The sequence below is a fragment of the Mauremys mutica genome, chromosome 10 (genome assembly GCF_020497125.1).
Source record: "Mauremys mutica isolate MM-2020 ecotype Southern chromosome 10, ASM2049712v1, whole genome shotgun sequence".
NCBI classification, from domain to species: domain Eukaryota; kingdom Metazoa; phylum Chordata; order Testudines; family Geoemydidae; genus Mauremys; species Mauremys mutica.
Window position 1 is genome coordinate 2027781 of NC_059081.1, and position 14780 is coordinate 2042560.

The following is a 14780-nucleotide window of genomic DNA, read 5'->3' on the forward strand; positions in this document are numbered from 1 at the left end:
CCCTGCGCAGCGGCAGAGATGCGTGGGAAAGGCTTGCCCAGAGCCAGCCCTGTCACGGCTCTACAGTGAAGTGGCAAAATTTGCAGATGATACAAAACTACTCAGGATAATGACGTCTACAGCTGAGTGCGAGGAGCTACAAAGGGATCCCACAGAACCGGGTGACTGGGCAACAAAATGGCAGACGAAATTCAATGTTGATAAATGCAAAGTGATGCACATTGGAAAACATCATCCTGAATGAGCTGTTACCACTCAAGAGAGAGATCTTGGAGTCAGTGTGGAGAGTTCTCTGAAAACATCCACACAATGTGCAGCGGCGTCAAAAAAGTGAACAGAATGCTGGGAATCATTAAGAAAGGGATAGAGAACAAGACAGAAAATATCATGTTGCCTCTATATAAATCCATGGTACGTCCACACCCTGAACACTGCGTGCAGATGTGGTTGCCCCATCTCAAAAAAGAGAGATTGGACTTGGAAAAGGTTCAGAAAAGGGCAACAAAACTGATTAGGGGTGTGGAACGGCTTCTGCATGAGGAGAGATTAATAAGACTGGGACTGTTCAGCTTGGAAAAGAGACGACTACGGGGGGATATGACAGAGGTCTATAAAATCGTGGCTGGTGTGGTGAAAGAAAATAAGAAAGTGCTGGGGTCACCGAATGAAATTACTAGGCAGCACATTTAAAACAAACAAACAAACAAACAGAAGCATTTCTTCACACAACACAGAGTCAACCTGTGGAACTCCTTGCCAGAGGATGTTGTGAAGGCCAAGACTAGAACAGGGTTCAAAAAAGCACTAGAGAAGTTCCTGGAGGACGGGTCCATCAGTGGCTATTAGCCAGGCTGGGCAGGGATGGTGTCCCTGGCCTCTGTGTGCCAGAAGCTGGGAATGGGCGACGGGGGCTGGATCACTGGATGATTCCCTGTTCTGTTCATTCCCTCTGGGGCACCTGGCACTGGGCACTGTCGGCAGACAGGACACGGGGCTGGACGGACCCTTGGGCTGACCCGGTCCGGCCTGTCCCTTAGTGCAGGTCTGAGTGTGAGGGAAGCAGATTGGCAGAGATGGGCCCCGCAGCCCCTCCCGCAGGGATCTCACGGGCTCCTGTGGAGCTGCCCAGGGGCAGGTGTTTTCCAGTGGAAGCCTTGGGCAGCTGAGGGTGGCTGCCTGGGAGCAGGAGCTGTCGTTGATTACAGGCGGACTGGGCCAGTGGCTGCCTGAATCCCCCCCCGCCCCCATTTGGGAAAGACGCGGGGCAGGAGTTCTACAAACATCGCGCTGGTTATTAATTTCGCCCTTATCTGCAGGGGGTAATTTGGAGCCTGGAGAGACTCCTGCGAGGGAAACACGCTCAGATCAAAGGTTAAACGCCGCCCCCAATCGAAAGTCAACAGCGGGACTAATCTCCGGTCAGATAAAGGCCCGTTTGTGTGGGAAAAGAGACACCCAGGGCCGGGCAGTGCGGGGGGGTTCAGGGGGGGTCACTAGAGTCCAGACACCCCTTTACCCCCAGCAGCTCCCGGGGACGTGTGGAGGCGGGGAGGAGCCGGGGCGAGGGGAGGAACGGACCAGGCCTGTGCAGCCGGCACTCACGGGTTCGGTCTCACCCCCCTCGTTAGCTGGGAGCCTGACGCCAAGCAAAGGCAAAGGGCCCGGCTGTGCTCGGCGCTGGCGCACGGCCCTCGCCCCTCGGAGGAGCCCGCCAGCCAGCCTGGGCCGAGGGCCAGCGAGACGGATGCCTCGTCTCTCCCCAAAACAGAGGCGCTGCTCCTCCAGCCAGCGCCCGCCGGCTTTCCGTTCACACGGGGTCTGCTCCGGATTAGGCCAGTCCCGGCGCGAATCGCCGTGTAAAGCGGCGTTGCAGGAGTAGCTCGAGGCCGCGGTGGGATTAGGGGCGGGGACGCGTTGTTCCCCGCGCGCAGCTCCCAGGGCCCAGCCGAGGCACCGGCACCAAACCGGTTTCGCTCCAGCTCCTGGCCTGGAAGCAGCGTGTGGCCCGTGCCCAGGGAATGGGCCGCGGCTGGTGCCACAAGAGGTGGATCAACCCCCCCCCCGACACGCACAGACCCCTCCCTAGTGCTGGGGGGGGGCGGAGATGCGCCCCCAAGACCCCCGCTGGCGACCTGAGTCCGAGACGGGCGGGGCTGGACCTGGCTCCAGGCTCCTTCTCCAGCCCGAACGGTTCGGGCCTGACCCGGAGCCAGCGGCCCCAGGCTTCCGCCGGGCCCGGCCCTCGTTCGGAAACGCACCTGGTGGGGAACCGGGGCCGGAGCCGAGCCACACCCGCCGCTCCCGGCCGGGCAGGAGGCGGGAGGCTGCCTGGCCCGGGTAGTACCAGGGCCACATCGGCCGCAGCGCCCCCCAGCCGGGGCCCTCGGCAGCGGGCAGGACTCGGGGGACACAGCAGCTGAGCTGCCCCAAGCCGCCTAGATCGCTCCGTCTGCTGGGGGGGGGGGGCGCGAGGGGCTTGGCGCGGGGGAGACAGGGGGGGCTGGGCGCGGGGCTGGGGAGACTGGGGGGGGCGCGAGAGGCTGGGCGCGGGGCGGGGGGGGGCGCGAGGGGCTTGGCGCGAGGGGCTTGGCGCGGGGGAGACCGGGGGGGCTGGGTGCGCGGGGCGCGGGGCGCGGGGGAGACCGGGGGGGCTGGGTGCGCGGGGCGCGGGGTCTTTTACAGCTAGCGACATATTTTGGGTCGCTTTTTGCCACGCAATTCAGCGCTAAGGAGCCCCCCCCTCCCCCCAGCAATAGTAACAATTAATTAAGCGCCCTCCAGTTACTGGCGAGTCCGTTACTCGGGTCTGGCCGGTTCCCGTTGGCCGCCTGGATGTTTAAATTCGTGTTGAAATTTCATCGCGATTCGGATTGAAAATCCACGAAATTCGTTTTGTGTTTGACGTTCCCCGTGTCCTGCTGGTTCCCGACTCTCCGCCAGCCAAAGGCACCGCCCCCCCGCCCGCCGGGGCCCTGCAGTCCTGCGGATCTGGCCATTGGCACTGCGGGGCCGGGGGCAGCCCCGACCCCCCCCCCCCGCTCCCCTTGGTCTCCCAGCCTCGCCCCCCGGATCCCACCTCCTCCAAACTGGAGTCTGGCTCCCATCCGACCCGCAAGGAGGGAGTCGCTCGTGCATTAGGGAGGAGCCCAAAGCCTGGGGGCAGCCGCGGGGGGGGCGATGAACCCGAAGCACCCGGGGGGCGCTGTCCAGAGGCGGGGAGGGGGAGCGGGTGGGGGAAGGAGCCGGAGCAGGAGCAGGAGGGGGAGGAGAGAGGGAGGTGACTGCAAAGAAGCCACCAGCCGCTCGAGCGGCGAAACTTTCCAGCGCCGGGGCCCCCATCCCGGCGGAGCCGCTGCAGGTGCGCTCAGGCGGGGGGTGAAGGCGCCCTGGGGCCGGGAGCTCTGGTGAAGGGACCCGGGCGCCCCCCTGCAGAAGAGGCGGGGCCTGCCCCGGGAGGAGGCTGCGGACGGTCCTGTGTGGAGTGAAGCCGCCGCGGGGAGCTCCTGCCTCCGGGGGAGCAGCGAGTGTGCGGGACTTGGGGTGGCCGAGAGCCCCCCGCGTCTCTCCCGAGGGCGCCGGGTCCGCAGGGGGCCGGGCCGTGCAGCCCCCATGGAGAAGTCTAAGAACTTTCGGATCGACGCCCTCCTGGCTGAGGACCCCCCCCGGCCCGTGCCGAGCGCCTCCCCGCAGGGCCTGAGCCCCGAGAGCTCGGCGGGGAGCCCCGGCTCCTGTGCCCGCACCGAGACGCCCTCTCCCCGTGCGCCCCAGGGCGCGGCCCCCCTGCCTGCCCCGGGATTCATCCCCAAACCCGGCTTGCTGCATCTGCCCCCGCCCGGACTGAGCGCCCTGCCGGCCATGTACCCGCCCCCCCTGTACTCGATCGGGGCGCTGGGGGGGCAGCACCCGGCTTTCCCTTATCCCGGCTTCGCCCACCTGCCTCAGCCCGGCCCGGAGCACCTGAAGGCCGCGGCAGTGGCTGGATCGTTCCCGCTGGAGCACTGGATCCGCGCTGGAATGATGCTCCCCCGGCTCTCGGACTTCCACGGTGAGTAGCAGCTCTCAAGGGGGCAGGAGACCGGGGCCCAGGGCGCAGCCACCAGCAACTTCCCTAGAGGGAGCGAACTCCCGGGGACTCCTCCCCAGGCCGGAGGCCGGATCCCCTTGGGAAAGAACCCCCCCCTCGTGCGTCTGCTCCGGGCTCCCCTGCTCGCTCCCGCTGCGGGGCAGAGGCTGGGAGCAGGCGGCTCAAGGGAGGGTTTTTAGGCACCTAGAAACAGGCCGGAGGAGGAGGTGGGAGCGGGGAATCCCACGTGGGGAAACCGGCGTAAAACCCGGCCACCGCCAGCCGCGCTGCCCAGGGCGCGGGGGAAATGTCTCTCCCATTGCCCGCTGATGTCCGAGGGGTCCCGGGCGCCCAGCGCTGCTCCGAGCCGGTGCCAGGGCCTAGGAATACCGGGAACTTGGAGAATTTGGGGAGCCGGATGCGCTGGGGGGGGTCGGCGGTTCCCCGTGGGGTGTTTCTTCCTGGGGGGCCCTGGGGACGCCAGGCACCAGCGTGTCTAGGGTCCACGTGCGCTTTGCGCACCGGGGTCCCGGAGCCTTATCCCCGGAGGCAAGGCCCGGTCTGCGCCTCGGCCTAGAGAAGCGAGCGCGGAAACCGGCAGAGCGCGCAGGGCTCGAAAGGAGCCGGCGAAGCAGGGTCGCTCGGAGACAGGCCCGCCCCACCCGCGCACCCAGAGTCACGGGCAGGTCCCCGGGCGCGGGCCCAGACCCCTCGGCCCCGGGGCACGCGAAGGCGGCTGCTGGGGGTCGGGATTTTGCAACATCCGTGTAAACGGGCTTTGGGATCACAACAGAGCCCGGAGCGCGGCAGAGGCGCGATCCCGGAGCCCCCTGGGCTGCGGCCCGGCGCGGCGGCTGCGGGTGGAGATGGGAAGAACGGGGCGGGCGCGGCCATCTCCGCTATCGGGCCCACTTCTCGTGGGGCCAGGGACAAGCTGTCAGCCTCGCCGCGCTTTCCTGCGGGTCCCCGGCGGCTCCAAAGCCTGGCCCCACCTACAGGAGCTGGCCCCAAAACTACCAGCTCCCCCGACCTCGCCTGGCCGCTGTCCTGGGATCCACCGGGCCACAACCCGCAAAGCGCAGCGTTGGGAGCCGGTCCTGGTACTCCCGTCCCTCCTTCTGCCTCCTTCTGCAGGACATGGGGATCCGCGCGAGAGACGGGGTGGGGTGCGGGGATAGATCGATTAGATTGTAAAGAGCTGGCTATTTTAGTCTTTCTATCTATCTAGCCATCCCGACACCCCCTCTATCTATCCCCAGACACCCCCTCTATCTATCTATCCATCCATCCCCAGACACCCCCTCTATCTATCCATCCCCAGACACCCCCTTTATCTATCTATCCATCCATCCCCAGACACCCCCTCTATCCATCCATCCCCAGACACCCCCTCTATCTATCTATCCATCCATCCCCAGACACCCCCTCTATCCATCCATCCCCAGACACCCCCTCTATCTATCCATCTATCTCCAGACACCCCCTCTATCTATGTATCCCCAGCCACCGCCTCTATCTATCTATCCCCAGCCACCGCCTCTATCTATCTATCCCCAGACACCCCCTCTATCTATCTATCCCGACACCCCTCTATCTATCCATCCCCAGACACCCCCTCTATCTATCTATCCCGACACCCCTCTATCTATCCATCCCCAGACACCCCCTCTATCTGTCTATCCCGACACCCCTCTATCTATCCATCCCCAGACACCCCCTCTATCTATCTATCCCGACACCCCTCTATCTATCTATCCATCTATCTCCAGACACCCCCTCTATCTATCTATGTATCCCCAGCCACCGCCTCTATCTATCCCCAGAAACCCCCTCTATCTATCTATCTATCTATCTATCTATCTATCTATCTATCTATCTATCTATCTATCTATCTATCTATCCCCAGACACCCCCTCTATCTATCTAGCCCCCACACACACCCCTCTGTCTAGCGGCAGTGATCTCCTAGTCCGGCAGAATGACCGAGCAATGAAGTGTAGACGGACCGAGGGGGTTCGGGGGGCACCGGGCCTCTGTCCTGCGAGCTGCCCCCGGCACATTTTCAAAGCGTTTGGGGTCCAATAGAATTAAACGGAAATTACAAAAAATAAACATTAAAATCGCCCGCGGAAAGGAGCAAGCAGCAAAAGCTAGGCCAGGAAGGACAGGCAGGCACAGGCAGGCAGGCAGGCCAGGAAGGACAGGCAGGCAGACACAGACGGACAGACACAGGCCGGCAGGCAGGCCTGGAAGGACAGACAGACAGACACAGACACAGGCCGGCAGACAGACAGACGGACACCCGCGCGCCGTGGATCGGGGCGGGGAAAGGGTCCCGCGGGGAAATCGCGCCCGCGAGTTTGCGCCTCAGCCAACACTTTTCTCGTGCCGGGAGCGGCGCTTTTCTTGCAATTAACGAATTGTCCCGGTGCCCCGGCAGCCGCGGGGACCCGCCCTGCGGGCTGGGGCCGGGCCGGGGCTCCCGGTCACCGCCTCAGCCGGGGAAATGGAGCCCCGGAGGGTCAAAATCCGCCCAGGGCGGCGCTGGAATCCGCCACTAAACCTGGCCGGGACCTTCTGGGCAGAACCGCCCGGAAACTCTCCGGCCACAACCGCTCCTGGGCCGGGCCGCTCCGATTCCAGCCGGGCCAGGGGCCTCGGGGCGGGAGCGGGGCCAGCTCTGCAACCCAGAATCGAAACAGGTTTTTCCTGCAATCCCCCGTTTTCCGTCGCTCCCTCGGTCCGTCTCCTGGGCCAGGCAGCGCCCGGCGAAATGCCCCTTTCCGGGACCCCCAGCCCGGCAGGTCTGTGCCCCCCGGGGGAGCGAAATTCCGCCCAATCGAAGTATTTACCCCCGGTCTGACGCGCCGGGTTTCTGCGTAAAGACTGAAACGACCGCCGGGGTGGGGTTGCGAAGACCCCCCCGCTCTTTGCTCCGGAGGGGGGGGTCCTGCTGGTCGAACACAAGGCAGGAGCGGGAAGAGACTCGCGCGGGACATTCCGATCCCTGCATTGCTGCGCAGTAAGAGCGTCCTGCGCTGCGCCGCACCGGGCCATTGGCCCCGGCCCGGCAGCCTCGCTCGGACCCCGCATTGGCTTCAGCACCTGCCCCCGCCAGGCTCCGGGACCCCAAGGCCTGACCTTCGTTTGTAATTAAAGCAAAGCTTTTCAGGAGGCAGCGGCGGGAAATTAGGGGGTTTCCGCTCCCCCAACACCTCACCTACCGGGAACCCACTTTCCAGCCTCGCTCCCCAGCCGGTCCCTGGCCCCCCAAACTCGAAGCGAACTCGGTCTGCCCCACCCCCCTCGCGTCTCTCCACGGCTTGCCCGTTCCTTCCCCTGCTCCGGGTCCCCGTGTGAACGGGCCGGCCACCTCGGGGTTATTCGGTGCGCGGGTCTCTCTGCCACTCCCTGGCGCAGCCAAATCTCGGGTTTCCCGGGAATGGGGGCAGGTCGGTTCGTGGCGCCCGGGCTCAGGAGTGAAGGGCAGGGGGAGCAGCTCCCAGCGGGTCCCCCCCCCCCCAGCGCTCGCGATCTGCCCCCACCCCGGCCGGGGGTCTGCAGGGCCGGCGGAGCAGGGACGGGGCTGTTTGTCCGCAGCGTGGTTCAGACCTGGGCTGCCTGCCCGGAGCCAGCCTGAGCCTGCGGGAAAACGCCCCGCCCCCGCTCTAGCACCCCGCAGAGGGGCCCAGCCCCCCGGCAGCGCATCTGGGCCGTTCACACTGAGAGCCACCTGGGGGCGGGGGGGGTCCGTTCCCTTTGCTCCCCTCGGGACTAGCGGCGTTCCCAGGGGCCCGATCCGGGCCTCAGCGCAGCGCGTCCCTGCGTTTCTCTTCCGGGGCTGGGTTCCAGGGAGCGGGGGTGAAAGGGCTGCAGACCCAGCGCGTCCGGACCCGGAGCTGGAGGGGGAGCAACCCGCCGGGCGGCTCTTCCCCGGGCGGCGCGGGTCTTTCTCCAGCCCGGAGCCTGCTTTCAGTTTCCTCCCGCTCCTGCCTGCGGCTCGGCGGTTCCCGGGGCCGGCGGCGGGTAGCTCTGGGCGGGGGAGACACCTTCCCTGGCCTCCCGGGGCAGGGGGAGAACCGCCTGGGATCCTCCTGCCTCTGCGCCTTAATCATTAACCTGGCGGCGCAGCGAACAGGGAGCGGGTCGGACCGGTTTCTAGCCGGTGCTAACAACCTCTGGACCCCGGGCCGGCTGGGAAGCTCCTGGGAACGCAGATCGGCCCTGGGCGGAAAGGGGTGGGGTGGGGTTTGTAGACAGTGAAAGTGGGGAGGGGGATCCCTGAATGTTTGTGCTTTAAACACACTGAACAGTGGCCGTGGGCGGGCTGGGGCGGCGAAACCAGCCCATAAGCTGCAGACAGGCCAGCAAGGCCAAGACCAGAAGGAATCGTGTCCAACCTCCTGTATAAGGCAGGCCAGAGAACTGCCCCCCAATCCCCAGAGCAGAGCTTTTACCCCAGCCGGTCAGTGATGGGGAATCTCCCCCCCCCCAACTTGTTCCAAATGTCGCTGTGTGGCATCAGCCACTAATGAGCCAATCCCAAGCAATGTTCAGCAGGGCGGGAGGGAGTTTTCTCAGGGGGAAGCTGGTTCCTTGGGACCCTGTCCTGCCCCAGCAGGGCTCAGGAGCCTGGGGAGGGCTCAGCCCCATGCCCGGGGGGCGAGAGGGCCCAGTTTTAGAGACTTTCTGAGATGCAAACCCGCTGGTTCCGGGGGAAATTCGCCCCTGTGCAAAGGGCCAGCACAAGCCCTGGGCCCAGCTGCAGGCTCAGCCCACAGCGCTGGCGGGCGGGCGGGTGCACGTAGGAAAAGCTGCACTGGTCCCCAAATCTAAGGATGCCTGTTCAGCCCCCTAACAGGGGGGCACGTAGTGGTTTAAATCTCTGAAATCAGTTGAGGTTAATTTGGTCACTTGTCGATTTAAGTGACATTGACACCAGCCAGTTTCAGCAGCGACCAGCCTGGGCAGGGGCGGATGGCCAGGAAGCTCCGTGCTGATTCTCTGCCCACTGGAGCCGCGTAGGGGGCCGGGACGAGGGGAGCGGGAATGCACCAGGAGATCTGGGCCTTGCAGGGGGGCGCGTGCCGTGTGCGCTTGCTGCAGGCGGCGAAGGGAGCTGGTGACGATTGGCAGAGGCTGACAAGGCGGTTGAATTGACAGGCTGCCAAGGTGACTTTGGGTGGCTTGGAGGGACCGATGGGGGCCTCAGAGACCAGGCTGGCAATGCTGATCATTAGCTCTGTGTCCATGGAGCCCATCCCTGGTTCCTAGAGCACCAGGCCCGGCGCTGGGATGTGCCACACATTGGAGAGTTTGTTAGAGGGGCTGGCTCCTCAGGCAGATTGCTCCTTGACTTGTGTGGAGGTTTTGCCCAGGGACGGGCTGAGGGCTGCAAGGGGACTTTTGCCCTTGGTTCCAATTGGAGCAAGAGCAAGGGGCACTGGCTGACCATGGGCAGAGCACAGACAGAGTCACTTCACCCCATGGTTGGTGGGTCACCCTTGAGGCCTGACTGCAGCTCAGCACGTGAGTCAGTGAACGAGTCAGAACGCAGCCGTTCCTCTTGTACATTTCTGCGACTGATTCACGAGGGGCAGTTCTTTGTAAAGGGCCCCAGCCAGTGACCCTGGCTCTGCAGACCATTAGCGGCTTGGGAATAGTTCCTACTGGTAACTGGTTACACGGGTCCCGCGGTGCTGTGCTGGTCCCGGTCCGTGTGGCTCGCAGAGCTAACCCGGCCTGTGCAGACTCAGGATGGGCCAGTTGAATGTACAGTTTGAATTTCACTTCTGAGGAATGTTCAAACTCAAATTTCACCATTTACATGTTTCTGTGCTAGTGACTCTCCATTTTGTGGATATTTGCAGGGAAAAAAATTGAAATTCAAACAAATATTCACTGGTCATTTGTTCCCCAGTTTGCTCTGCTCTAGCTGTGACAATAACAGAACCATAATTTGCCTTTGTGTATTTGCAACGACTCCTCCCCACAATGGGTCATTAGCAGACTTTGAAGTCAGGTCCTTCTGAACCAGAAAACAGCCCTCTACCATTGAAGCTAACAGTGAACATAAGAGTGGCCAGACCGGGTCAGACCAAAGGTCCATCCAGCCCAGTGTCCTGTCTGCCAGCCGTGGCTAGTGCCAGGTGCCCCAGAGGGCGTGAACAGAACAGGGAATCAGCAAATGATCCATCCCGTCGCCCATTCCCAGCTTCTGGCAAACAGAGGCTGGAGACACCATCCCTGCCCAGCCTGGCTAATGGCCATTGATGGACCTGTCCTCCAGGAACTTCGCTAGTTCTTTTTTGAACCCTGTTCTAGTCTTGGCCTTCACAACATCCTCTGGTGAGGAGTTCCTCAAGTTGACAGTGCGCTGTGTGAAAAAATGCTTCCTTTTGTTTGTTTTAAACCTGCTGCCTCTTAATTTCATTTGGTGACCCCTAGTTCTTGTGTTATGAGAAGGAGGAAATAACACGTCCTTAGCTACTTTCTCCACCACTCATGATTTTACAGACCTCTGTCATATCCCCCCCTAGTCGTCTCTTTTCCAAGCTGAACAGTCCCAGTCTTATTAATCTCTCCTCATACAGAAGCCGTTCCACACCCCTAATCATTTTTGTTGCCCTTTGCTGAGCCTTTCCCCATTCCAGTCTATAACTCCAGTGGAACTCTATTAACATGCCTAGTAGTAGGCTGTTGTCCTCCAGTGAGCCAGTCGGTAGAGTGGGACGGGTAACATACGTTACAAGCATATTAACCAACACACGAAAGCTTATGCTCAAATAAATGTGTTAGTCGCTAAGGTGCCACAAGGACTCCTGTTCTTTTCGTGGATACAGACTAACACGGCTGCTACTCTGACACCAGTACTATAGCTCTGCGGTGCTGGGACCTTATTCTGTCCTGAGTTTTCACTCTAGCTGAGAGGAATATATATTTATGTATCTGTATCCCAGGTCTGTCCTTGCCCTTGTATCTCCCACTGAAGTCAATGGAAATCCTGCTTGTGCAAAGACTGCCAGGATTAGGTCCCAAGTCATCAGAATGAAGCCCGATTCTTTGATGAATTGGCTATTAAAAGCCTGGATTTATTATGTAAGTTTCATGATTTAATAACTTCAGAGCCCATTTAAAAAAACACAGCCAGGCAATCTGGTTAATTAAAAGCCCGGACGGATGAGTAATGGTGTAGAAATGGAGAGTTAAAAGGGAAAGCCCCATTATCTCCCATCTCCTGAAATTAAACACCTAATGATTGGGCCCAGAGAGCCAGTGGGGCTGTTCTCTGGGGATAGGCACCTTCCTATGGGACGTTTCCTCTCTCCTCCCCATGCAGAAGTGGGGTGGGGTTGGGGGGAGACAGATACATTTACAGCTTGTGCTTGGTGTTGCATTTGCAAAGCGTCAGGTGTTAACTGGCTGCATTTCCATACTTCCTGGGGCTAAATCCCAATATATTCACTCCCGGGTGGAATTCGGCCCTTTGCCGGAGGCTGGCCTGCGGGTGAGATGCCCCTTGAGCCCCAGGAGCCACAGCGGGGCTGGGGAGTGTCTCGGTCTTGGGGCAGCCTTTGGCAAAGGGCTGAATTTCACTCTTCTAATCACATTTACTGGGCTAATCTGAACACCCGCAAGATGGGGCATAGTCACCGCCCGGTGCCCGTCTGCTTTCGGTCTGTTATTACTATCGCACCTGTTGCCTGGAAGAACTAGACTCCAAAGTGCCAGACCAGCAGTTCTCAAACGTCATTGCATCGCGACCCCCTTCTGACAACAAACACTCCTACACGGCCCCAGGAGGGGGGACCGAAGCCTGTCCTTGGGCTTCAGACTTGCTGGGGCCCAGGGCCAACACCAGCTTCGGCAACCCCATTAAAATGGGGTCCCGACCCACAGTTTGAGACCTCCTGGGCTATAGTGACCCCAGACACTGGGCATCTGATTGTCCCCAGAGCCACGCAGGCAAGGAGGCAAATCCCAGATCAGACGAATGCCAACGGCCCCGCAAAGACGCGGCTTTACTCCCACGAGTCACTGAGCTGACATCAGTGGGGCTGGCCCAGTGCTGCGTTATTCCTACACTCGAGTGCCGGAGACTGGGAACCCAGACAAGGCCCAAGCTCCAAGCATCGCACGAAGCCCCCGGCAGGAATGGGCTGGGCCCGGTGGAACTGCACATGGGAGTAAAGTCAACAAGCATGTGGACAAGGGGGATCCCGTGGACATAGCGTACTTAGATTTCCAGAAAGCCTTTGACAAGGTCCCTCACCAAAGGCTGTCACGTAAATGAAGTTGTCATGGGCTAAGAGGGAAGGTCCTTTCATCAGGGCGGCCCTGCCTTTCATGGATTGAGAACTGGTTAAAGGACAGGGAACAAAGGGTAGGAATTAATGGTAAATTCTCAGAACGGAGAGGGGTAACTAGTGGTGTTCCCCAAGGGTCAGTTCTCGGACCAATCCTATTCAACTTATTCATAAATGATCTGGAGAAAGGGGTAAACAGTGAGGTGGCAAAGTTTGCAGATGATACTAAACTGCTCAAGATAGTTAAGACCAAAGCAGACTGTGAAGAACTTCAAAAAGATCTCACAAAACTAAGTGATTGGGCAACAAAATGGCAAATGAAATTTAATGTGGATAAATGGAAAGTAATGCACATTGGAAAAAATAACCCCAACTACACATACAACATGATGGGGGCTAATTTAGCTACAACGAGTCAGGAAAAAGATCTTGGAGTCATCGTGGATAGTTCTCTGAAGATGTCCACGCAGTGTGCAGAGGCAGTCAAAAAAGCAAACAGGATGTTAGGAATCATTAAAAAAGGGATAGAGAATAAGATGGAGAATATCTTATTGCCCTTATATAAATCCATGGTACGCCCACATCTCAAATACTGCGTACAGATGTGGTCTCCTCATCTCAAAAAAGATATACTGGCATTAGAAAAGGTTCAGAAAAGAGCAACTAAAATGATTAGGGGTTTGGAGAGGGTCCCATATGAGGAAAGATTAAAGAGGCTAGGACTCTTTAGCTTGGAAAAGAGAAGACTAAGGGGGGACATGATAGAGGTCTCTAAAATCATGAGTGATGTGGAGAAAGTGAATAAGGAAAAGTTATTTACTTGTTCCCATAATATAAGAACTAGGGGTCACCAAATGAAATGAATGGGCAGCAGGTTTAAAACAAATACAAGGAAGTTCTTCTTCACACAGCGCACAGTTAACCTGTGGAACTCCTTGCCTGAGGAGGTTGTGAAGGCTGGGACTATAACAGGGTTTAAAAGAGAACTGGATAAATTCATGGAGGTTAAGTCCATTAATGGCTATTAGCCAGGATGGGTAAGGAATGGGGTCCCTAGCCTCTGTTCGTCAGAGGATGGAGATGGACGGCAGGAGAGAGATCACTTGATCATTGCCTGTTAGGTTCACTCCCTCTGGGGCACCTGGCATTGGCCACTGTCGACAAACAGGATACTGGGCTGGATGGACCTTTGGTCTGACCCATTTTGGCCGTTCTTATGTTCTTATTTGAGAACTGAAGTGATTGCAGGATCGGGCCCATAATTGTCGCAGGTCCCACTGGTGGTGGACACTGGACCAAGACAGCGACAGAGAACCGCAGAGAGGCCACAAAAGCTGCTGAAGCAGGAATAACGGGCAACTGCAGCTCCCGACTGGCACGTGTCCCAGCGGGACGCAGCCAGACGCGGCAATCTCTTGCCACCGTCAATGGTATCTTCATGGGACAGCTGAGACTGGCGTAACGAGCGCAGAGATCGGTCTGGACTGGGTCCTAAGCAAGGCCCTGGGGCCAGATCCTGAAGCCCTTCGTTGTACTGGGGCAAAGTGTAGCGGAGTCAACGGGAGTCTGGTCCGAGTATGGGCAGAGTTAGGGGGGCGTCTGGTCCAGGAACCGGCTGCTGTGTGTCCTTCAGCTGAGTCGCGCCGTGGCAGGGGCACAGTGTCATTACCGGAAGTTCAGCAGCCTTGGGGGCAGAACAGCCTCACAAATTAACCCTCTGACACTGGCGGTCAGGAAAGAGGATTAAAAACATCTGAGGAAGCTGGTTGGAAGAATGAACCCAGGAGCCTCACGTTCAACTCCTGACACTCACCATGGGGGCTGGTGTCGCAGCAGGACGTCCTGGAGCCCCCGAAGCCATGTGCACCCGAGATGCAGGCAGGAGAAACGACCTCTGTGACTAAAGCACAAAGTGAAGAGCTTGCTGGAGCCGCGGCCCTCGGCCCACAGAAATGAGCCCGAGTGGGGACCAGTAAAACGCGCGCTGGCCATTAGGGGAATGAGAGAATTTGAAGAGCAAATCGCCAAAGACAGAAAAACAAATACATTCTGTGGGGCGAGCAGGAGCTGGGAGCCGGCGAGGGTCCAGGGCCGTGAGTCCAGCGGGGGCAAAGGGAGCAGTCAGAGAGGATTAGCACACGGGAGAGAAGCTAAAACGATCCCTTTCTAGCAGTCTCCACCACAGAAGAGTTGGGGAAAATACCGACTCTTTCCGGGTCACAGAGATGAGGGGAGTCCCAGACTGAAGGGTTGAAAGAGGAAGGCCTGGAACATCATCGTAATTCTCCCTGCAACAAGTCACCAGGACTGGCTGGTCCATCCCAGAGCTTTAACTTCAGTGCAGTTATTCTGGCTGACGCCTGTGTAAATCAGGAGACAAATCAGGCTCACTCTTTATACACAAAATGCAC

The 14780-nt window shown here is 59.5% G+C and overlaps 1 protein-coding gene across 1 annotated transcript in view; it reads left to right on the forward strand.

Moving 5' to 3' along the window:
- Positions 1–3609: 3609 nt before the first annotated feature.
- The window catches only part of LOC123378704 (motor neuron and pancreas homeobox protein 1-like), a 28612-nt gene continuing 17441 nt past the window's right edge, over positions 3610–14780 (forward strand). Inside the window, exon 1 of the mRNA XM_045032803.1 lies at positions 3610–4045. Coding sequence (XP_044888738.1) covers positions 3610–4045 — 436 coding nt within the window. The remainder of the gene's footprint in view (positions 4046–14780) is intronic.